Source organism: Lagenorhynchus albirostris, chromosome 16 (genome assembly GCF_949774975.1).
Source record: "Lagenorhynchus albirostris chromosome 16, mLagAlb1.1, whole genome shotgun sequence".
Lineage (NCBI taxonomy): Eukaryota > Metazoa > Chordata > Mammalia > Artiodactyla > Delphinidae > Lagenorhynchus > Lagenorhynchus albirostris.
In genome coordinates this window covers 75,223,623-75,248,144 of record NC_083110.1, presented here as the reverse complement: position 1 = coordinate 75,248,144, position 24,522 = coordinate 75,223,623, and the positions used below count along the sequence as shown (strand labels likewise).

At 38.7% G+C, this 24,522-nt stretch overlaps 1 protein-coding gene across 1 annotated transcript; it reads right to left on the bottom strand.

Moving 5' to 3' along the window:
- Nucleotides 1-7,773: 7,773 nt before the first annotated feature.
- On the bottom strand, nucleotides 7,774-24,008 carry LOC132506955 (ATPase PAAT-like). Its single transcript, XM_060125777.1, has 6 exons — nucleotides 23,851-24,008; nucleotides 23,239-23,442; nucleotides 22,343-22,415; nucleotides 19,296-19,502; nucleotides 13,761-14,215; nucleotides 7,774-8,882 (listed from the first exon to the last, which is right to left on the bottom strand). The coding sequence occupies exons 1-6, from the start codon at nucleotides 24,006-24,008 to the stop codon at nucleotides 8,648-8,650; spliced, it is 1,332 nt and encodes a 443-aa protein (XP_059981760.1). The 3' UTR covers nucleotides 7,774-8,647.
- Nucleotides 24,009-24,522: the final 514 nt, after the last annotated feature.

Sequence of the window (24,522 nt, the reverse complement as noted above, 5' to 3'; positions counted from 1 at the left end):
CCCTTTGGCCCTTTTAACTGAATCATGTTTGGCGGAGTTGGATTTGACCAACTCTGAAGGTAAGAAAATTGAACCAGGTTTTTCAAACAAAACAGGGCCATTCAAGAGGCACCTGCCAGAGACTTAAAAATTTTTTTAATGTTCTGCTGCCCTCAGTGTGGAAAAATTTACTCTTATATATACTTAGTGGAAGATTAATTTAGTACCAGCTTTATTCAAGGTGATATAACAATATTTATAAAAATATAAAAAGCATAAGGAATTTTACCAGGTATATTACTTCTAAAAGTTTAATCTTTAAAGAATACCAATCCTTCTCAAACTCTTCCAGAAAACAGAAAAGGAAAGAACGCTTCCAAACTCATTTATTTATTTATTCCCATTGAATAGTCTCGGCATCCTTGTCGAAATTCATTTGACCATATACTTGAATGTTTTTCTGGGCTCTCTATTCAATTCCATTGATTTCTGCATCTGTCTCTATAACAGTACCCCATAGCTTTGATTACTATAGCTTTATTTCTTTTCTTTAAATCAATTTATTTATTTATTTTTTGGCTGCGTTGTGTCTTTGTTGCTGTGCGTGGGCTTTTTCTAGTTGCGGTGAGCAGGGGCTACTGTTCATTGCGGTGCACGGGCTGCTCGTTGCGGTGGCTTCTCTTCCTGCAGAGCATGGGCTCTAGGTGCGTGGGCTCAGTAGTTGTGGCTCATGGGCTCCAGAGTATGGGCGCAGCTGCTCCACGGCATATGGGATCTTCCCAGACCAGGGCTGGAACCCGTGTCCCTGCATTGGCAGATTCTTAACCCCTGAGCTACCAGAGAAGTCCTGCCATCAGGTCTTTTTCAACACACACACACACACAAAGACAGATACATAGGTGATAGATAGGCAGAAATAATGTAATTTAGATCTTCAGAACTTGGAAAGATTAACAAGATGAAAGAGAAATTAATGCTCATCTGAATTATTTTTAGTATTATAATCACAATGTTATAAAATTTACTTTTATTATTTTACAAAACGTGTACAAATTACGATAAAACATTTCTATAACTACAGCCATAATTACTAGAATTTTAAAGTGTATTTTAATTTTTATAAAGAAGGCCCTATTTGTGTTTTCTGGTGTTTTAACTTTTTTTAAAAAACATTTTCATTGTTTGCAACAGAAACCAGGAAAATTAATTCATTTGTGCTATATTTTGGTAATAAACAGAATGTCATCAATCTACAAAATATATGTGGCATTCTAAAAAAAGAAGAGGCGGAATATTTCTTTTAAAGTGGTTTCATGGTTTTCTAAAGCTAATGGATTTTTTTTTCTTTTTTTAAAATATATCTCGCTCAAGTGCAAGGGGAGCATTCAAATCTGGCCATTCACTCTATGTCATTAGGAATGGATCCTAGAAAAAAAAGTCAAATAATATGAGTTTAAAGAATTTTTCTTTTTGAATTTTATTTTTTTATACAGGTCCTTATTAGTCATCAACTTTAGACATATTAGTGTATACATGTCAATCCCAATCTCCCAATTCATCCCCCCCCACACCCCCGCTGCTTTCCCCCCTTGGTGTCCATACGTTTTTTCTCTACATCTGTGTCTCTATTTCTGCCCTGCAAACTGGTTCATCTGTACCATTTTTTTAGGTTCCACATATATGCGTTAATATACGATATTTGTTTTTCTCTTTCTGACTTTCACTCTGTATGACAGTCTCTAGATCCATCCACGTCTCAACAAATGACCCAATTTCGTTCCTTTTTATGGCTGAGTAATGTTCCATTGTATATACGTACCACATCTTCTTTATCCATTCATCTGTCAATGGGCATTTAGGTTGCTTCCATGACCTGGCTATTGTAAATAGTGCTGCAATGAACATGGGGTGCATGTGTCTTTTTGAATTATGGTTTTCTCTGGGTATATGCCTAGAAGTGGGATTGCTGGGTCATATGGTAATTCTATTTTTAGTTCTTTAAGGAACCTCCATACTGTTCTCCATAGTGGCTGTATCAATTTACATTCCCACCAACAGTGCAAGAAGGCTCCCTTTCCTCCACACTCTCTCCAGCATTTGTTGTTTGCAGATTTTCTGATGATGCCCATTCTAACTGGTGTGAAGTGATACCTCATTGTAGTTTTGATTTGCATTTCTCTAATAATTAGTGATGTTGAGCAGCTTTTCATGTGCTTCTTGGTCATCTGTATGTCTTCTTTGGAGAAATGTCTATTTAGGTCTTCTGCCCATTTCTGGATTGGGTTGTTTGGTTTTTAAATATTGAGCTGCGTGAGCTGTTTATATATTTTGGAGATTAATCCTTTGTCCATTGATTTGTTTGCAAATATTTTCTCCCATTCAGAGGACTGTCTTTTCGTCTTGTTTATGGTTTCCTTTGTTCTGCAAAAGCTTTTAAGTTTCATTAGGTCCCATTTGTTTATTTTTGTTTTAATTTCCATTACTCTAGGAGGTGGATCAAAAAAGATCTTGCTGTGATTTATGTCAAAGAGTGTTCTTCCTGTGTTTCCCTCTAAGAGTTTTATAGTGTCCGGTCTTACATTTAGGTCTCTAATCCATTTTGAGTTTATTTTTGTGTATGGTGTTAGGGAGTGTTCTAATTTCACTCTTTTACATGTAGCTGTCCAGTTTTCCCAGCACCCCTTTTTTTTTGCGGTACACGGGCCTCTAACTGTTGTGGCCTCTCCCGTTGTGGAGCACAGGCTCTGGATGCACAGGCTCAGCGGCCATGGCTCACGGGCCCAGCCGCTCCGCGGCATGTGGGATCTTCCCGGACCGGGGCACGAACCCGTGCCCCCTGCATCGGCAGGTGGACTCTCAACCACTGTGCTACCAGGGAAGCCCCTAGCACCACTTACTGAAGAGACTGACTTTTCTCTTTGCCACCTTTGTCACAGATTAGTTGACCATAGGTGCGTGGGTTTATCTCTGGGCTTTCTATCTTGTTCCATTGATCTATGTTTCCGTTTTTGTACCAGTACCATACTGTCTTGATTACTGTAGCTTTGTAGTATACTCTGAAGTCAGGGAGTCTGATTCCTCTACCTCCACTTTTTGCCCTCAAGACTACTTTAGCTATTCGGGTTCTTCTTTGTCTCCATACAAATTTTAAGATTTTTTGTTCTAGTTCTGTAAAAAATGCCATTGGTAATTTGATAGGGATTGCATTGAATCTGTAGATTGCTTTGGGTAGTATAGTCATTTTCACAATATTGATTCTTCCAATCCAGGAACATGGTATATCTCTCCATCTGTTGGTATCATCTTTAATTTCTTTCATCAGTGTCTGTCTTATAGTTTTCTGCATACAGGTCTTTTGTCTCCCTATGTAGGTTTATTCCTAGGTATTTTGTTCTTTTTGTTGCAATGGTAAATGGGAGTGTTTCCTTAATTTCTCTTTCAGATTTTTCAATGTTGGTGTATAGGAATGCTAGAGATTTCTATGCATTAATTTTGTATCCTGCAACTTTACCAAATTCATTGTTTCGCTCTAGTAGTTTTCTGGTGGCATCTTTAGGATTCTCTATGTATAGTATCATGTCATCTGCAAACAGTGACAGTTTTACTTCTTCTTTTCCAATTTGTATTCCTTTTATTTCTTTTTCTTCTCTGATTGCCATGACTAGGACTTCCAAAACTATGTTGAATAATAGGGGTGAGAGTGGACATCCTTGTCTTTTTCCTGATCTTAGAGGAAATGCTTTCAGTTTTTCACCATTGAGAATGATGTTTGCTGTGGGTTTGTTGTATATGGCCTTTATTATGTTGAGGTAGGTTCCCTCTATGCCCACTCTCTGGAGAGTTTTTATCATAAATTACTGTTGAATTTTGTCAAAAGCTTTTTCTGCATCTATTGAGATGGTCATATGATTTTTCTTCTTCAATTTGTTAATATGGTGTATCACATTGATTGATTTGCGTATATTGAAGAATCCTTGCATCCCTGGGATAAATCCCACTTGATCATGGTGAATGATCCTTTTAATGTGTTGTTGGATTCTGTTTGCTAGTATTTTGTTCAGGATTTTTGCATCTATACTCATCAGTGATATTGGTCTGTAATTTTCTTCTTTTGTAGTATCTTTGTCTGGTTTTGGTATCAGGGTGTTGGTGGCCTCATAGAATGAGTTTGGGAGTGTTCCTCCCTCTGCAATTTTTTGGAAGAGTTTGAGAAGGATGGGTGTTAAGCTCTTCTCTAAATGTTTGATAGAATTCACCTGTGAAGCCATCTGGTCCTGGACTTTTGTTTGTTGGAAGAATTTTTTTTTTTTTTTTTTTTTGCGGTACGCGGGCCTCTCACTGCTGTGGCCTCTCCCGTTGCAGAGCACAGGCTCCGGACGTGCAGGCTCAGCGGCCATGGCTCACGGGCCCAGCCGCTCCGCGGCATGTGGGATCCTCCCGGACCAGGGCACGAACCCGTATCCCCTGCATCGGCAGGCGGACTCTCAACCACTGTGCCACCAGGGAAGCCCCTGTTAGAAGATTTTTAATGACAGTTTCAATTTCATTACTTGTGATTGGTCTGCTCATATTTTCTATTTCTTCCTGGTTCAGTCTTGGAAGGTTATACCTTTTAAAGAATTCATCCATTTCTTCCAGGTTGTCCATTTTATTGGCATAGAGTTGCTTGTAGTAGTCTCTTAGGATGCTTTGTATTTCTGCAATGTCTGTTGTAACTTCTCCTTTTCCATTTCTAATTTAATTGATTTGAGTCCTCTCCCTCTTTTTCTTGATGAGTGTGGCTAATGGTTTATCAATTTTGTTTATCTTCTCAAAGAACCAGCTTTTAGTTTTATTGATCTTTTCTACTGTTTTGTTTGTTTCTATTTCATTTATTTCTGCTCTGAGCTTTATGATTTCTTTCCTTCTGCTAACTTTGGGTTTTGTTTTTTCTTCTTTCTCTAGTCCTTTTAGGTGTAAGGTTACATTGTTTATTTGAGATTTTTCTTGATTTTTGAGGTAGGCTTGTATAGGTATAAACTTCCCTCTTAGAACTGCTTTTGCTGCATCCCATAGGTTTTGGATCATCATGTTTTCATTGTCGTTTGTCTCTAGGTATTTCTGATATCCCCTTTGATTTCTTCAGTGATCTCTTGGTTATTTAGTAATGTATTCTTTAGCCTCCATGTGTTTGTGTTTTTTACGGTTTTTTCCCTGTAATTCATTTCTAGTCTTATAGTGTTGTGGTCAGAAAAGATGCTTGATACGATTTCAATTTTCTTAAATTTACAGTGGCTTGATTTGTGACCCAAGATGTGATCTACCCTGGAGAATGTTCCGTGCGCACTTGAGAAGAAAGTGTAATCTGCTGTTTTTGGATGGAATGTCCTATAAATATCAATTAAATCTATCTGGTCTATTGTGTCATTTAAAGCTTCTGTTTCCTTATTTATTTTCATTTTGAATTATCTCTCCATTGGTGTAAGTGAGGTGTTAAAGTCCCCCACTATTATTGTGTTACTGTCGATTTCCTCTTTTATAGCTGTTAGCAGTTGCCTTATGTATTGAGGTGCCCCTATGTTGGGTGCATATATATTTATAATTGTTATATCTTCTTGGATTGATCCCTTGATCATTATGTAGTGTCCTTCCTTGTCTCTTTTTATTTTAAAGTCTATTTTATCTGATATGAGTATTGCTACTCCAGCTTTCTTTTGATTTCCACTTCCATGGAGTATCTTTTTCCATCCCCTCACTTTCAGTCTGTATGTGTCCCTAGGTCTGAAGTGGGTCTCTTGTAGACAGCATATAGATGGGTCTTGTTTTTGTATCCATTCAGCAAGCCTGTGTCTTTTGGTTGGAGCATTTAATCCATTCACGTTTAAGGTAATTATCGATATGTGTGTTCCTAAGACCATTTTCTTAATTGTTTTGGGTTTGTTTTTGTAGGTCCTTTTTTTCTCTTGTGTTTCCCACTTATAGAATTTCCTTTAGCATTTGTTGTAGAGCTGGTTTGGTGGTGCTGAATTCTCTTAGCTTTTGCTTGTATGTAAAGCTTTTGATTTCTCCATCGAATCTAAATGAGATCCTTGCCAGTTAGAGTAATCTTGGCTGCAATTTCTTCCCTTTCATCACTTTAAACATGTCATGCCACTCCCTTTCGGCTTGTAGAATTTCTGCTGAGAAATCAGCTGTTAACCTTATGGGAGTTCCCTTGTATGTTTTGTTGTTTTTCCCTTGCTGCTTTCAATAATTTTTCTTTGTCTTTAATTTTGCCAATTTGATTACTATGTGTCTCAGTGCGTTTTCCTTGGGTTTATCCTGTATGGGACTCTCTGCTCTTCCTGGACTTGGGTGGCTATTTCCTTTCCCATGTTAGGGAAGTTTTCGACTATAATCTCTTCAAATATTTTCTCGGGTCCTTTCTCTCTCTCCTCCTTCTGGGACCTCTATAATGTGCATGTTGTTGCATTTAATGTTGTCCCAGAGGTCTCTTAGGCTGTCTTCATTTCTTTTCATTCTTTTTCCTTTCTTCTGTTCCACAGCAGTGAATTCCACCATTCTGTCTTCCAGGTCACTTATCCGTTCTTCTGCCTCAGTTATTCTGCTATTTATTCCTTCTAGTGTAGTTTTCATTTCAGTTATTGTATTGTTCATCTGTTTGTTTGTTCTTTAATTCTTTTAGGTCTTTGTTAAACACTTCTTGCATCTTTTCGATCTTTGCCTCCATTCTTTTTCTGAGGTCCTGGATCATCTTCACGATCATTATTCTGAATTCTTTTTCTGGAAGGTTGCCTATCTCCACTTCATTTAGTTGTTTTTCTGGGGTTTTATCTTGTTCCTTCATCTGGTACATAGCCCTCTGCTTTTTCATCTTGTTTGTCTTTCTGTGAATGTGGTTTTTGTTCCACAGGCTGCAGGATTGTAGTTCTTCTTGCTTCTGCTGTCTGCCCTCTGGTGGATGAGGCTATCTAAGAGGCTTGTGCAAGTTTCCTGATGGGAGGGACTGGTGGTGGGTAGAGCTGACTGTTTAAGCTAATGGATTTTAAATGGACCACCATACTGCACATTAATAATGGCAAGCAGGTGAGGAAAAGTATTCAAATTCTAATATAGGTATCATTTTTTAAATTAATTCATGTGGACTCAGAAATTTAGGCTTAGGGGAATTTTGCTATCTTGCAAATCCAAAGTCTTAGCTTACATTAGTCTGAACTGAAGACTTTGTCTCTTTAGAGAGATTTTGGCTTCTACAAACTGGAAAATTTAATTGAAGAATATTTTGTATCATCTCTTTTCAATATTGTACCTTTATACATCTTTTTGACATGACCATATTTCTGTTTCAGATGTAATCAAGATGAGGCTTGTAAGATGAATCATGTATCTGGAAGGAGGCATTTTGTAAATCAACAGACTACAACCACCAGAAGCTGTAAAACTTAACTAAAGGGTTCAGCTTGCAGTGAGACAGATTTCTCCTGAACAACAAAGGAAATACTATCTTACAGCTATGTATGTTGTGAATGTCCCATAAATTAGAAAAGACTAGAAAAATATGCAAATTTTCAAGTGGCTATAGTGACAGTATGTTCTATATACTGTGTCACCTTTGTAGTATGATACAAATTAACAAAGAGTATACAAATTGCCCTCATTTTAAAGAACTGACCAAAATATCAATTGTGAAACACCCTTTTTCATAAAAATACAGCATTTTAAGCAAAGATTAGTTGAAAATTAAAAATTTGTATTTACTTAGACAAGTAGTTTCCAGAGTGGATACATTTATTTTTTAAATGCAAATACATCACCCTTCAACACATATACAATAGTTATAATTTCCAAAAATTAAGTCTGCCTGAGAGAATTGCAATCTCCTTGATTCATATGCCTAACCCTTCAAAGCAGAACCTCAGAATTTCACACTTTAAACATATAGAAGAAGGTTCTGGAAAGAGGAACCTGTATCATCTCAGAAAGGGAAATAGTTCCTCATATTTTCTGGGTTGACTGAGATAAAACAAGATGACTTCTCTCATTTTACATCAAACATTAAATCTAAAATAATATTCCTAACAGGGAATAGGCTAGTTGTGATTTTTACTTCCCTATGTACTGCTACACTGTACTGAAACAAATAATATTAACCTCAGTGTAAACTCATTTTACACATGCCAAACACTGCACCTTGTTCATTAACTGAGATAAACAATACAAAATGTAAACTAGTGATTTGAATTAAAGGTCTTAAGTATCCAATTTTCCAAAAACAATTGATTAGCGAAAGAAAAATTATCAAATACTCTAAGCATTATTTTTCAGACGCCTAAGACTATAAAGTCTTTGTATAAATAAAAAATGTACTTCTATGAAACACATACAATACGAACTAATGAACTGCTTTACAAATCCTTAAAATCTTAAACAGTTAATCCAGAAGTATACATAAATTTCACTGAGAGTGAAAAATATTGCAAACAAAAATAACTTATGATCCTATCATGTTAACTCAGTGTACAGTACTGGATTCACGAGTGCAGTAAAAATGAACAGTGAGGTCACGTTAAGTAAGTGGTAATATTTCAAAGGACATTAAATACCTGCTTTTCATAAACTTTTTTGGGGGGTTCGGCTTTGTAATAAATATGTAATAAATATCTGTGAATATCTTTGAACATGTTCAGTGCTATCTTTCTCCATTTGAAAGTCTTTCTCCAGAGTCATAATGTCTTAGAGGCATGCCAGAGGGTGGGGAGTTGGGACTTTGCAGCAAGTCCACTAACAAAGCAATCTTATTATCTATGTGCTCCTGGAGTTTATATATTCGCTGATCAATGTAGTCCATAAGTTTCTTTTCCATCAGTTCCATATTTTTAGAAAGAATCTTTTCCAAGTAGGAACAAATGGATTGCTCTTCCATTCTAAAAATAAATTTAAAAAAATAATAGAACAATTTTCCCTAATATTATAACAAAAACAACCAAACTATAGTACAATAAGCAACCAACACACATTGCTAAAATTGTCTCCACAACTATACTCTGTCCCCTTACAACATATTTCCAGGTTCTAAAATACATATGCAACAGGCAACCACAATCCTGAATGCCCAAAGGATTCTTACTTCTTAAATTCTTTAAACATTTAAGCATAAATCGAAATGAGAATATAAATATGAAGATGATAGAATTTCTACCCTCAAAGAACAGGTCTTTAGATAGAAAGGGTCTTTCTGGTTTTGAGCCTCAAATCAAAAGCGATCTTACTGACTTTTTTTAAGTCTCCATGTTTGTCTTCCAAGTGCTTCCCCAAGCAACCCTACAATTTAAACAGTTTTCTCTTTTTTCATCCAAACAACCTTACTAAAGCAGTGGAAGGACAAGGACAGTGAACTTCAGAGTGTGGTCCACAAAACCCTGGGGTCTCCACGACTTTTTCCGGGGTTCCATGAGGTCAAAAGTATTTTTATAATAATAATATTATTTGAACATGAATCGTACAATGAATTATCCAGAGGCTATACCATGTATAATGTCATTACTGTGATAACTAATAGCATGTATGGTTGTATATTCTGTTTCCTAGAATTCCTTAAGGTAGTAGGTTTACGGTACAGATAAATGTTTTTTTCAGAGGTAACTCAATTTGTTCTCAGTATTTCTACTGTGGTCTTACTAGCTATGTATGTTTACACATGCTATAATGCAACATATGAGAATACAATCCAAAGCTAATAAAGTTTTACATAAATTTAAAACAATACCGAACTTCCCTGGTGGCGCAGTGTTTAAGAATCTGCCTGCCAATGTAGGGGACAGAGGTTCGATCCCTGGTCTGGGAAGAGCCCACATGACATGGAGCAACTAAGCCTGTGAGCCACAACTACTGAAGCCTGCGTGATCTAGGGCCCGCGTGCCACAACTATCGAGCCCACGTGCTGCAACTACTGCAGCCCGTGCACCTACAGCCCATGCTCTGCAACAAGAGGTCACCACAGTGAGAAGCTCGCGCACTGCAACGAAGAGGAGCCCCCACTCACCACAACTAGAGAAAGCTGGCGCACAGCAACAGAGACCCAATGCAGCCAAATAAATAAATAAAACTATACAATTCTCACTAAACTTTTTAAAAATAAAATATGGTATTTTTTCATAAAAATGTTTATGTTACTAGGTAATGAGCTTATTGTTATTTCTAAACTAATGAATATTTTTATATAGCCTACATAAATAAAAGTTCTTTGGAGTGCTCAATTATTTTTAAGAGGGTAAAGACCAAAAAGTTTGAGAACCACTACTCTAGAATATACGAGGAGCTTTTTATTTTTCTCTTTATTTTCAAATAATTATAGATTCACAGGGGTTGTAAAGATACTATAATTCCCCAATGGTCCCAATCGTTACATCTTACCTAACTATGGTATAATATTAAAACCAGGAATTTGATGTTAGTACAGTGTGTGTGTATGACATTTTATCACATGTACACACATTCATGTAAACATCACGTTCTTGACAGAATCAAGTTCTGTCTCGATTGTAAAAACCACAATCAAGAGACAGAACTATTCCTTAACTACAAAGATCTCCCTCCTGCTACCCTTTTATTGTCACATCCACTCTCCTTATCTCCTCTATCCTTAACACTTGGTAATCACTAATACAGTCTTCATCTCTATTATTTTGAGAATGTTACACAAACAGAATCATATAGTATGTGACGTCTTGAGATTCTCTTTTGTCAACCAGCATAATGCCTTTGATAGACAACCAAGTTGTTGCATGTATCAACAGGTCCTTCCTTTTTATTGCTGATAGCACCCCATGATATGGGTATACCAGGGTTAATTTAACCACTCATCTATTTTAAGACATACTGGTAGTTTTTGGCTTTTACAAATAAAGCTTCTATGAATAACTGTGTACTGGTTTTTATGTGGAAAGAAGTTTTCATTTCTCTGGGATAAATGCTCAGGAGTATGACTGCTGAGTCACATGGTAACTATATGTTTAGCCATTAGAAACTGCCAAACTTATTTAGAGTGGCTGTACCACTGCAAATTGCCACAAGCAATGTACGAGAGCTCCAGTTTCTCCACAGCCTCATTGGTATTTGGTTTTGTTATCATTTTTTAATTTAGAGTGGCTGTACCACTTCAAATCGCCACGAGCAATGTACGAGAGATCCAGTTTCTCCACATCCTCATTGGTATTTGGTTTTGTTACCATTTCTAAACTTTTTATTTTAGCCATTCTGTGTAGTGGTTTCTTGTGGTTTTCATGTGTGTTTCCTTAATAGCCATGAGGTCAACAGCACTTCGATTCATGTGCTTATTTGCTTTTTGTACATTCTCTCTGGTATAATATCTCTTTATGTCTTTTGCCCATGTTCTAATTGGATTTTTTTAATGTTGAGTTTTGAGAGTTCTTTCTATATTTTCGATATAAGTCATTTGTTGGATATGTATTTGCAAATATTTCCCCTCACTCTGTAATTTGTATTTTATTCCTCTTAACAGAGAAGAGCAAAAGTTTTACATTTTCATGGCATCTAATATATCAAATTTTTGATTACCCTGCTTTTGGTGTCATATCTAAGAAGTTTTATCTTGTCTTAGGTCTCCAAAGATTGTTTCCTATGTATTATTAGAAAAATTTTATAGCTTTATGTTTTACATTTAAGTCTATGATCCATTTTGAGCTAATTTTTATATAAGGTATGAGGTTTGGGTCATGGTTCACTTTTTGCCCTTCGGATATCCAATTGCTCCATCACCATGGGTTAAAAAGACTATTCTTCCTTTATTGAATTGCTGTTGCACCTTTGTCAAAAATCAGTTGAGCATATTTTTGTGGGTCTATTTCTGAGCCCTCCATTATGTTCCATTGACCTATGTGTCTGTCCCTCTGCCATCACTACATCATCTTGAATACTCTAACTACATAAGACTCGACACTGGGAAGAGTGATTCCTCCCACTTCATTCTTCTTTTTCAAAGTTGTTTTAGCTATTCTACCTCTTTTGTTTTTCATATAATTTTGAAAATGATCCTGCTTATGTCTGCCAAATATTGTGGTGGGATTTCAATATGCATAATATTAAGCCTGCATATCAATAGGGAGAATTGACAACTTTACTATGTTAGAAATTGAATTGGTAATTTAACAGTTTCCAGGAAAGAAATAACCAGGCCCAGCTGCTTTGCTTAGAGGCTTCTACCAAACATCTTAAGAAGAGATAACACCGATTTTACACAATCTCTTCTAAGATGTAGAACTCATCTTATGAGGCCAGCATCACCCTCGTGAAAACCGGACAAAGACAGGACAAGAAAAATACAGACCAGTATCTCTAATGAATTAGATGCAAGAATACTCAACAAAATATTAGCAGATCAGATCCAGCATTGTGTAAAACAGAATTACAGCCCACAACCAAGTGGGATTTATTCTAGGTATACAAGGCAGGTTCAGTTTTTGAAATTAATGTAATTCACCATATGAACAGACTACAGAAGAAAATTCATGATCATATGAATGGCCATAGGAAAAATATTTGACAAAATCCTATACCCATCTATGATGAAAGGAACTCGCAGGTAACTAGGAACCAAGGAACACTAAGCCTCACAGTCCCTGAGCAATCTGACTTCTTTCCACCTTTTACAGTCTTTGTATGTTTGCTGGATTATGTCCAGGGATTTTATTGGTAAAGTGGGGGATCTGAGAGAAATGGGGACATTCCACCTCAGCTGGACACAGGAGCAGTTTTTAAATCTGTTTAGGTTTTTTGTTCTTTCCTTTGGGTTTTATTGTTCGTTTGCTTTGTTTTGCTATATCACAAGTTAACATTGATTAGACTATCAACAACTAAAGACTGGAACGTCCCTGGTGGTCCAGTGGTTAAGACTCCGCGCTTCCAGTGCAGGGGCACGGGTTCAATCCCTGGTCGGGAGACTAAGAACTAAGATCCCGCATGCCACGCAGCACGGCCAAAACACAAAAAAACAAAAAACAACAATTAAAGACTATTGTTATCTTTCCTTATCCTTCCCAAATAAGAACCACTTGTTCAATAACGTCAACTCCTCAAATTGAATGCTACTGGAGACATTAAGAAAGTTTCAACCAATACAACTCCATCATTTTACATGGGAAAAACGTCTAAATGAAAAGATTTAAACACTAAGGTAAAATAATTAAGCTAGAACTATGATTAGAGTCCTGAATTCCAATCTAGTGCAAAATTTGGACACATTACATCTATATAAAGGATGGGGAACATACTAAACACTTAGCCACCCCTCAATCAAAGCAGGACTGGAAAAAATTGGAATTATGAGATCAGGGGATAAGGGCCTGTACACTAGAAATAATTCAGAGCTGAAAAATGTTTGGATGACTCCGAAATTAGCCTAGGTCACACACGATCTACAGGGGAAATGTTACAATGGCTCACTTCATACAATCAGGCAAAAAATGTACATATCATGGTCACCACAGCTCCTCTCCATTCATGCAGACAACTCTCTACTCTGACCCTATCTGCTGATTGTACCCCTTCCATCAGATGCCTGAGAAGTGCTCGGCGCCTCCAGTTTTACCCACTTCTTTCAAAGCAATCCACCCTCCCCTGCTGAGTATTTCTTTCCTATAGTGTGTTAATGGTGAAATGTGAAAGCTCCTACAATCCTCTCTGGAAACATCTTCAGGCAGTAGTTATTGAAACAAACCTGCTTTCCTCCACCTGCCTCCCCCCTCCTGCCCCCAGTCGAAACCACACTTGTCTTAGATACTCACGTAACACCAACAATGCCTTCGCCGGGCTTGGTGATGCTTTCCTGCCACTTGGTGTTGGGTCCCACACGGAGATGGTTCACTTGACTACACAGATTCTGCAGAACAGGCAGCAACTCAGAGTTAGGTATGTGTGAGCTGTCGCTTGCTTTCTTTGGTAACAAAGAAGATACTGCATTCTTAAGATCATTCTCAGGAAGAGAATGGTTTTGTGGCACAATTTTACACTCTTGGAGGCTTGTCATATTTCCTCCACCAGCTGGCTGCGCACTTTTATCAATGTAAGCTTTTAAGTCTTCAGCCACGTTTCCAGATGTCAATCCAGTCCTGGAAGGGAAAGGTGTGGGGGATGACTTGTCGAAGGCCCCTGAAGCAGATGATGATTGCAGTCCGATCATGTGCTTGAATCCAGTGCTTCCCAAAACTGACTGAAGCTGCTGTCCGATGGGAATACAATTCTAAGCAAGGTAAATAAGAAAATGTTATTATTAACATGAGTGATAATGACAGATAACCTCTGGAGTAACTCAGAGTCAGGCAACCTGCCTACTTTCATTTGATCCCCAGAACTTTCACATGGAGTAGGCTATAGCTACTATCCCAATATCAAGTTAGGAAACCAAGACTAAAGTTAACTTGGCCAAGGTAACACAACTAGTCAGTGGCAGAAGCAGGACTGGAACCCAGGCCACCGAACTCCAGAGCCAGGACTTCTAATCATTTCACTAGTTTTGCTAAGGAAAATATTCAAATAAATACAAACATAGTTAGTAAAATTGCACGGGCTTATTTTAATGTTTCCTTAATTTACGGTAATAAAATCTAGTACTCTCAATTCAGTCACAGTAATTGATAACTTTCACAGAATTAAAAATCATCTGCCTTGGACAGGAATAAAGATGCAGACGTAGAGAATGGACTTGAGGACACGGGGAAGGGGAAGGGTAAGCTGGGACGAAGTGAGAGTGGCATCGACATATATACACTACCAAATGTAAAACAGATGGCACAGGGAGATCAGCTCGGTGCTTTGTGACCACCTAGACGGGTGGGATAGGGAGGGTGGGAGGGAGACGAAACAGGGAGGAGATATGGGTATATATGTATATGTATAGCTGATTCACACTGTTATAAAGCAGAAACTAACACCCCAGTGTAAAGCAATTATACTCCAATAAAGATGTTAAAAGAAAAAAAAAACACACAGGAAAAAAAAATCATCTGCCCACCGTCACATATGGTGATTCAACCTAAGAATATGCAATTTATTTTCATTGGAGTATAGACCAGATAGTTACATATTTAAAGTATGATGTTATATGAGTACTTCTGTGACATTTTCAATGACTAAAATGACCTACCTTTTGGCTAAGTCTGCCTTAATAATTTGTAGGGTAATGATTATGTTTTGTGGCCTCAACTTAACCGGCTATGCTATACTATTTCCTGAGAAGACTCAGGCTCACCTTTGAGAGCAGGTTACACTGTCTCCTACACAGGGCCATGCTCTTGCTATGCTCTTCAATTTTTCCACAAGAGAAAAGCAAAACTACCTCTAGCCTATCTAACTGTTAAGTTATACATCTCCATCTTAACTTCTAAACACAGAACTCTACTAGGGATTCTTATAGGGGATATCATCTCATACTTAATGTTGCTCAGTATCTAGTGAGAGAGACTGAGAAAAATATTATACAAGATTAGCTGAAAACACTCAGTTCATATATTTTCTGAATATTCTAAAAAATGATTCTTGGATAAAGGCAGCTCCAAACTCATTCATTCAACAAATATTTACCAGAAATCTACTCTGTGTTAGGTACTGTTTCAGGGACTGGAAATAAGACAGTGAACAAGACAAATACAAATTTGCACACATACCCTCAGATTTCTGAAAAAAATAAGTATCTCTGAACATCTTGTAGGATTTCTGAAACGTCTGTCTTTAACTTTTTTAATTATCACAAAATCCAAAAAGTATACCTTGAAAAAGCTAGGAAAAACGATGTTTTTATCTTTTCAGATGAAAAAGGTAAACAGTGAAAATCTTGAATAACTGAATATATTTTTGTTGAGACAATGGGGCACAGCTTTCCCTCAGATAACATTAAATGACAACTATGCCAGGCACTTTGACTCAGAATTCCTACTCAATTATTCTAAATTGCTAAAGCAAAAACAAATGAAAGTCAGCACATGTGAACTTCAAATACAAGGAAAGAAGAAATCACTTTAAGAAACTTCCCAGGAAACAAGGAACCACAAGGCAAAGGTGAAGCAGGGAGTCTAGAAAGCTGCTCCCCAGGTCCTTTCTTTCCTCATCAGGACAGGCCCTGCCCCAATTAACATATGAAGGTTCCAAACAGTGTGGGTTTACACCCCTTCCATAGAAGGAGAGGTTCTGGTCATGAAACATCCCTACTTTATACTCAACAGATAGTTACAGAGCTTATATGACTTTCCAGGAAGACATTCCATGGATTCCTTGTTTGTGGACAAAAGCAATCCTAGAAAACCAGGTATATCCTGTGAGAATCATTCATAAATATAGCCTACCCACGAGAAAGAAGACTTTTATTAGCATGTTTAAAAGACGATTTAACAGGATCACCTTCTTTCTTCCCCAGGGGGTTTCCCAAATGTCCCCATAGATAATGATTTAGCACGTCTGTTGGGGGGTTACAACACACGTGCTGTTGGTTGGAGGACTTGTGTTTCTATATGATAGAAAATGCGACAAGGACACACACCAAGCTTGGGAATAGGATGAGAGTTGGGAGAGCCCTCTTACAATATACCTTATGTACTTGTGAATGGATGGAAATTCATAGCAAAGAAAATGTATTATTTTGGGAATTAAACAAAAAACCCTAAAAACATGGGCAAAAACCCCCACAAACTACTATTCACGTCATTTCTTTTCCAAAGTCAAGGTTTTAAAACATAAAAATCAGTCCATGAACTGATTTTACTTAATTCATTAACCCTCTCTAATGTTTCCAAAATTTTCCACACACAAAAACTTTCTTTGTTTTTAAATGTTCAATCTCTATGTCCACTGGATCCTTCCCCTCAAACATCTGTTCTTAAAATATGCTATGCATAAGACTCATCTGGCATTGCCTGTATAAGATAGGTGAGTCCTGGATCACAACCAGTGTTTCACTGGTGAGGGCCAGGATTCTGCACTTTATAAACATCCCAAGGGATTCTGATACCGGCAGGTTCCTTATCTCTATCATTCTTGAAACAACCCACTTTACCCTGGCTACCTCCACATTCTAACTACGCATTTACCATCTAATCCCTCAAAATCTGCTTTCCATCTCATCACTATTCAAACTGACCCCCTGAAGGTCTCCAAGGAGTATTTAGTTGATAATCCAAAGGGCATATATATTATGTAAAATTTACTCGGAGCCATAAACTAGACAGACAGGTCGTCTTTGCACAAAGCTTATATCTTAATGAGATACACAGAACAACACATAAACAAAAACAGGCAAGAAAGCGCTGATGTAAACACATGATACAGATGTGGAGGAAAAGGCTAATATTTTAATCAGGGTGGTTAGGGAAGGTGTCATTCAAGATGGAACGTTTAAGATGAGGTTGAAATAACAAGAAAAAGGCAGACTTGCTAAGACCAGGAAGAGAGGATTCTGGCCAAAGAGAACGGTTAAGAGGGCAAAGGTCCTGAGGTGGGAGCACGTCTGGATGTTTGTGGAATACCCACATCAGAATGTCTAGAGCAAGGCATCTAAGGAGATGCAGCAGGAGATGAGGCTGAGGAGGTAACGAGGGCCCAGACCTCAGATGAGAGCGTAAGGAACCTGGATTAGTTCTGAGTGTCAGGGGAAGCAGTCAGGGGGCTTGACACAGGGGACGTGGAGTCCGATGAGGCCATGCTGGCTGCACTGTGGAGAGGGAGCGTGGTGCAGGAGGACCAGCTAGGAGCCTCCTGAGGTATGGAGGTGAGATGCTAGTGCCAGAGCAAGGAGAGTGCGGACGCTGTTCATTTCACAGCTCTCCTTTCCATGCTTTCCAGGATCATCAGCAACTCTCCTGCTCTCCTGTGTCTGCCTGTCGGTCCAACGATCCTCGTCCTAAATTAATATTGGCAAATCTCACAAAAGTTATGCAAGCTTTTAAACTCGTATTATTGGTTTTAACTTTCATCCTATGATCTTACCAGGATTATCGTTTAGATTGTAAACACGAAGAAATTTATCCTCAAAAAGAGGAAGCGATGCCAAATAACAGAACGAAGAGCTTTGAATTCAGGTCTCCTGACATCAGATCTCTTGCGACTCTTAAGCACTGCCGTGACCTGCTCTTCTGGTTCCCTTTTCCTCTCCCCGTATTCTTAGCAAACGCACCTACTCTCCCAGGGTCTTCCTTCCAGGCTCCGGTCTCTCCCCTCACCCCCTTCCCCATCATCTACTAGGCATGCTCCTCCCAAACCTCCCTCCATTCCACCAGCCCCACCTGTGTTTCCATAGCCTCACATCATCACCCCAGGGCATGTGTTATTCACATCTAAAACTCAACACTCCCAAATTACACTCTTTTTCCCCCCAAGTCGCTTCCCGCCTTGGGTTCCATGTATATTATGGTATCACCATTTTCAAAACTTTAGTTTCACGTTTGATTCTGTTTTTCTCCCACAGAACCCATATTAAGTTAGTTGTCAAGTCCCAATGGCCCCACTGTTGTAGCATCTCACATCCAGCATCAGGTTACTCCTTCCAAGTTTAGACTCTCATTAACTGTCCTCTGAATGATGGAAATAACAGAGCTGCTTTCTTTCTTGTAGCCTCACTTTCTGTTGACGCATCTTTGCTACTGACTCATCTTACACATAATAGCGGATTAAATTTATTAAAACAGAGCTAAAAAACACCCACAAACTCTGTAACATCATTCAAAATCCTCTAAGGTCCAGCCCCAGTCTACCTGAAACTTCCTGTCACTTCTTCACTCCAGAGAAATGAACTTGTATTCATTTCCTAGCTACATCCTATTCCTCTAACAATGAAGATTTAATCCATAGTGTTCTCTCTCAAGTTGCATCCCTCCAAATTTACTTGCTTAACCCCACCCTTCCTCTTTAAAGGCCTAGATAAAACGCTACTTCCTTTCATAAGCCTTTCCTAGCATTCCTCATCATTCCCCACTTAGATGCCCTGACTCCCCTAACAAGACTACAGAGATCCTTAACGACAGGTTATCGACTAATTCATCTTTGAATCTTCTAAAGTAACCAAAACTGTGGTATTCACTAAGAAGGGGCTAAATAAATACTTGCTGAATGAATAAATGAGTGAATTCATGGAAAATTGTGAAGTCTGTAGTAGAAATAGTTTTTTGCAAGAGAGTATGTCTACATAATGTTATTTTTAGAAAAGTTAGTAAAGCTAACAGTTAAATCAATAACAAAAGTTGAAATAAAAAGATTTATGTTTCTACATGTCCTTATAAGAAGACATCATTTAAAGAATTTTAACAGTATCTGGAAAGAAATCCATTTCTACTTACCTGTTGCTGGAAAATAACCATATTCATCAGTTGCTGAGCTCCAGATGACAACTTTGACCCCATGGACTCCATGATAGTTTGGACCCTCTCCAGGTCTATTCTTGATCCTAGAGCAGGAGAGCCTGCTGAAGAATTTGCTGGAAGTGGCCTCACGTGTACCACAACTTTACTGATGAACACACACTGCTTTTCACCAAAGGAGAGCAGCTATCATAATACAAAAGTTCAGCGAAATTAATGATAATAAAAATAATCATCATTTAAGGTCAGTTCTTGGTAATACTGAAGAGTGAAGCATTCAAGAATCTAAAAATTAACTCCAAGTACATTTTAAAGGTTTCTCTAGAACAGTCATAGACCAAAAAAAGACTCAAGAAAACAATATAAATGCAAAAAGTCCTTTTTAAATAAAAGATTATGTATAAATAATGTTTTACTTACTTAGTTTAGGGAATTAAAGATAAACTATACCAATCTGAGATCGTAACATACTGAAACTTGCTATAGTATTATTTAATACAAAATAAGACTGTCCAGTGTCACATGCAAAGTGTTTGTGAAACACTAAATATAAATAAGTCAGGATTTTAGAATTTAGAACTGTAGGGAATATCAATACAACCTAAGAGAGCTCAATAGTTTACACATAAAAAGAGGAGTTCAGGGTGGTTTTTTTAACTTGCAAAAGACACCCAATTAGCAAAGTTGAGCTCTGAGCTTGTTTCTTCTGGCTTCTATCCCAGTAGCTTTTCCAATGTTTTATGCTTCTTCATGTTGTCCATGCTTCTAGACCAAAAGACATTTCATGTGTGGTGTAGGACAACAAAGCAGCAAAGTGGAAAGTAAACAGCATTTAGAATCAGAGAGACCTGTGCTCAGTGATGGCTCTGCCTGCGTGACCATGGGCAAATGCCAAACTTGAGTCAGGAGTAAAATGAGTTCACATGGTTGTTATGAGGATTATGTGTTAAAATTTCCAGTATATATCATTGAGTAAGTGCTCAAACATATGCATCAGTAACTATTACTTTTTAACTTACATATACTATTGGCCCAGAAGAAGCCTTCATACAAACCCAAGGATTTCCCTAAATGAAACACTCTTTCACTCCCTGGTACTTCCACAGCACAGTTTCAAATACCATTCACCTTCAGAGACACAACAAACCCATATATCACACAAAGACACAGGCGAACACAGACCCATGATCTAAAAACTCAGTGTGGCACCAAAGATGTGACTGTCATCAACAAGTAAGTAAATACCTCATGAAATGTAAACACCCACATTCCAACCTCCATATTATCCCTGTTCTGCTTTTTAACCCCCAAGCCCTTCTCACTAGAGAATGTAGTACCTATTTTACACACTGAGTCAACCTATTATCTGTCTTGCCCACTATAATATTAGCAATGTGAGGGCTCCATTCCAATTTATTTCATAACTGCCAATTCCTAAATGCCAAGTACAGTATCTGGCATCAATAGGCACTCCAGTATTTGTTGGATGAATGAATCACCTTATTTAAATGACTTCAGAAGCTATTATTATATACACCTAAAACAACATCTTGGGATAATCAGTTCTGTGCTCTTCTGTAAGTAATAATCAGCACAGAATTTGAGAAATTAAAAATAATCAATCCAAGAATTTTCTTCAGTTCCCTAATATTACCCATAAGGTAGGTCAAAAAAGGTGAAGGAACTTGCCCAAGGTTATTGTGTTAATTAGCAAGAGCGCTCATTTAACAGTCAGGGCTTATGCAAAAAAGAGTGGATATATGTATATGTATAACTGATTCACTTTGCTGTACACCTGAAACTAACACAACATTGTAAATCAACTCTACTCCAATAAAAATTAAAAAAAAATTAGGGCTTTCGATTTCCAGCTCAGTACCATTTCCTTAGATCTGATGACCTTAGTAAAGTTCACCTTAATAATATTTTTCAGGCTGAAGACACCAATCCAAACTCCTTTAACTTTGTGGTACCCATGTCTGAATCCTCCCCGATTGTGTTCTATCCTTCTAGATTTGGGGACCAAAACTGCTTGTGGTTTTCTTGGCACCTAAGTTTTATATAAAGATAAAAAATGTTTTTAACTCAGTTTTTTAAGCCTCAAAAGTACTATACTGCTGTACTAACAACAGTACATGACATGACTAGGAAATGGAGCAGGACCCTATGGTCCTTGCCCCCCTTGTCCTCAGCCTGCCTTTGGTCTGTGGAAAAACTTTAGCCAAAGAATAAGTTTAATCAGACAAGTGAGAAACTGCAGAAACAAAGGAAAACAGTCAAAGGAGACCAAATAATAATAGTTTAGTCATTAAGCATAGTCAAGGACCTTTAGTTCCTCCTCAAGGGCTACAGATCATATTCTGAGCCACATCCTGCGAGCTGTCTTATAGATACTGGAACCCTCACTAGGTGGAGGAAGTGAACTACATGATGACCAGACTGTAGCCACGACAGAAGTTGCCACAATTCCGAGAACTGGCCTCAAGGAAAAGAGAATAAACCAACCCTGGAACTGAAGAACAATCAAGATGATGCTGGTCAGGCCACCACATGACCAATTTCAAGATGACTGTCAGAGGTGGCTGTGCTGTTTCTGCATGCAGCCCCCTCCCTCTGTCTATAAAAGCTCTTGCCCCATGATGGTCAGTGGGAGGAGTCGGCCTTCAGACAGGAGTCCAGCACCCTCAACGCCCCACCCCTGCTGTTGCCGGCATCCAAAACAAAGCAAACTTTCCTGTCCACCAACCGTGCCTCTTTATTGGTTTTTGAGTGGCGAGCAGCTGGACACCACTTTTGGTTACAACCATAGCTAATAAATGGTCAAGTTTTAACAGAAGAATGTTGACAATTTTTTAGAAAAGAAATTCTTTTTACATGTTTACTGAGTATTTCTGAACTAAAACCAGGGACCAAGTTGGACTAACTACATTACCAAACCTACAGAAAATAAGTATATATAATAGGAAGACAACTGTAGTTTTTAAATTAGCTTAGGAATGACTAAATGACATTTAGGAATGACTTACCTTTATTTTACAAGCATGTGTGGAAGACTCCAATTTTAGATATTTTTTGTACAAAATAATCTTTTCATGTTCACTAAAAATAAAAAAGATTTAATTTATAAAAAAAATTACATATTATCACTTTTAACAGTTACATTTAAAATTAAAAGTTTCCAGGACAATATTTAAATCCTTGGATTCAGTTTTCCTGGTGAGGCATAAACAGCTGGGACTTCCTACTGAAGTGCACTGGCTACAAAGACAACATCTGCCACTTACTAGCTGTATAAGAAAATGAAATTAGATATCAAATGTATACTTACGTAGCACAGAGCACACTGTAAAGCTCAATAACGTACCCATTATGTCCAACATGCACGGTATATAAAACACTTCATATTTTGATTCATATTAAGGAGAGATTAGGTCAGAATCTTTGTAAGAAATCAGAAAAAAAAATCAAGAAGTATAAAAATGGGTTAAATAAGTATACTGGTATGGCACAGTGTTGGGTCACGCACTATGTGTAAGGAGTTTCCTACAGGAAAATGTTCAAAGTTCCAGACTGATAGACAACTTAATTTTTGGAAAACAGATCGCTGTGAGTTAAAGAAAACAGATAAGAAACACTTACCGGAACTTCATCTGATCATAGTCTTCCACTAACTAGCTATGATCTTTTACCAACTGCTCTCTCTTCCACTAGCTCTCAATTTCCACGTTTATAGAAACAACTAGGCTGATCTAGACTGTCTTTAAGATCCCTAAAGGTCTAAACTTTTATGTCTGCTGGTATGTTTTTATCTTCTCTCCCCTAGTATCTGGCACCAATGTCAGAGAATCAATAAATTTCACAAAAGCTCAAGAAAATAAAACACTACTTCAGAAGAACACTTCCACACGCATACGTCACAAACCTGTTATCCAGAACATTACAAACATTCTTGCCCCTACTGGTTCCACAGTACTCCTCTCCTGAGTATACTTCCATATTTCTTGCTGAACTTAAAATGCCAATAGAAACGATTTCTTCACCTCCAGGAGGGTCACATCGCAGGTAAAGGAAGCAGGGGTTTTCATCTTGGCTGTTCACGCTCCTTTTCAAAATCACCAGATCCTGGCTGAAAAGAAAAGGAAGAATATTATACAGTTCTCTGAACACTGTCATTAACCCACTTCATGGCCACAGGGGTTGACATGTTATCCTACTCATTTACATTTGCATTTGGAGACCAAGCGCCTTGCAAAGCACTGACGAAATGCTCAATACAGAATTCCCAAGGAAATGATGCTTTAGACATGAGGGCTCTCCACTCTCTTTTCCCTTGACTTTTGTAATACATTCTAAGCGACTTCCTATAATTGCCTGTCCAGTTAATGAAATATATGTACTGGGCAGCTAGTGTAAATTAAAAAACAGTTCAGAAGTGGGGGTGGGGCGGGGTGCAGAATGGAATAAAGGACCAAAGTGTTCCATTTTCAAAACTAAGCTGAGGAAGATTTTCGACATCTGGATTTTTTTTTAATGCCTATTTTGGACGACAGGAGGTTTTTGTTTCGGGATAGAAAGGCGGTTCTGATCCCGACAGGGGGCCTCAGGAGCCGACGTGACGGACACAAGGGGGAAGGGGGTGAAACGCCGAGTCTTCAGGTCACCTGCCCCCCGTCCCCTGCGCCCGACGTTCATGCCGGAGTCGCCTCCTCTTTCCCGCGGGCCCGCCCCCACCCTCCCGCCACCCGGGACCTGCCCCCTCGCCCTCGCCGCCCGCACAGACCCGTCACCGGCTCGGCTCCGGGTCCAGACCCTCTCCCCTCACGGCCCCCGCCTCCCCTCCAGGCTCCCCCAGGAGCGTGGCTGGCACCCAGCACAACCCCAGTCCCCGCCGGCCCGGCGCACCCGGTGGCAGGCGACGCCAGCAGCTCCTCCCAGTCGGCGTCCCGGGCGCCGAGATCAGACCGGGTGAGATGGAGACTCTGGGCCAGGGCTCCGCACGCGACATCCCAGGAAGAGGCCAGCGGCGGGCGGCGGGTCAGCGGCGGGTGTACAGTCTCGGTCTCCATCTGGCCACCTACACGCCAGGCCAGCTCCGGAACCTCCCTTACAGCTCTTTAATTTCCGCCAGACTGAGGGACTGTAAAGGAACAGAACGACTTCCGCCTCGTTCGGCTGCAAACCCCAGAGCCGCAGCTTCTCGCCGGGG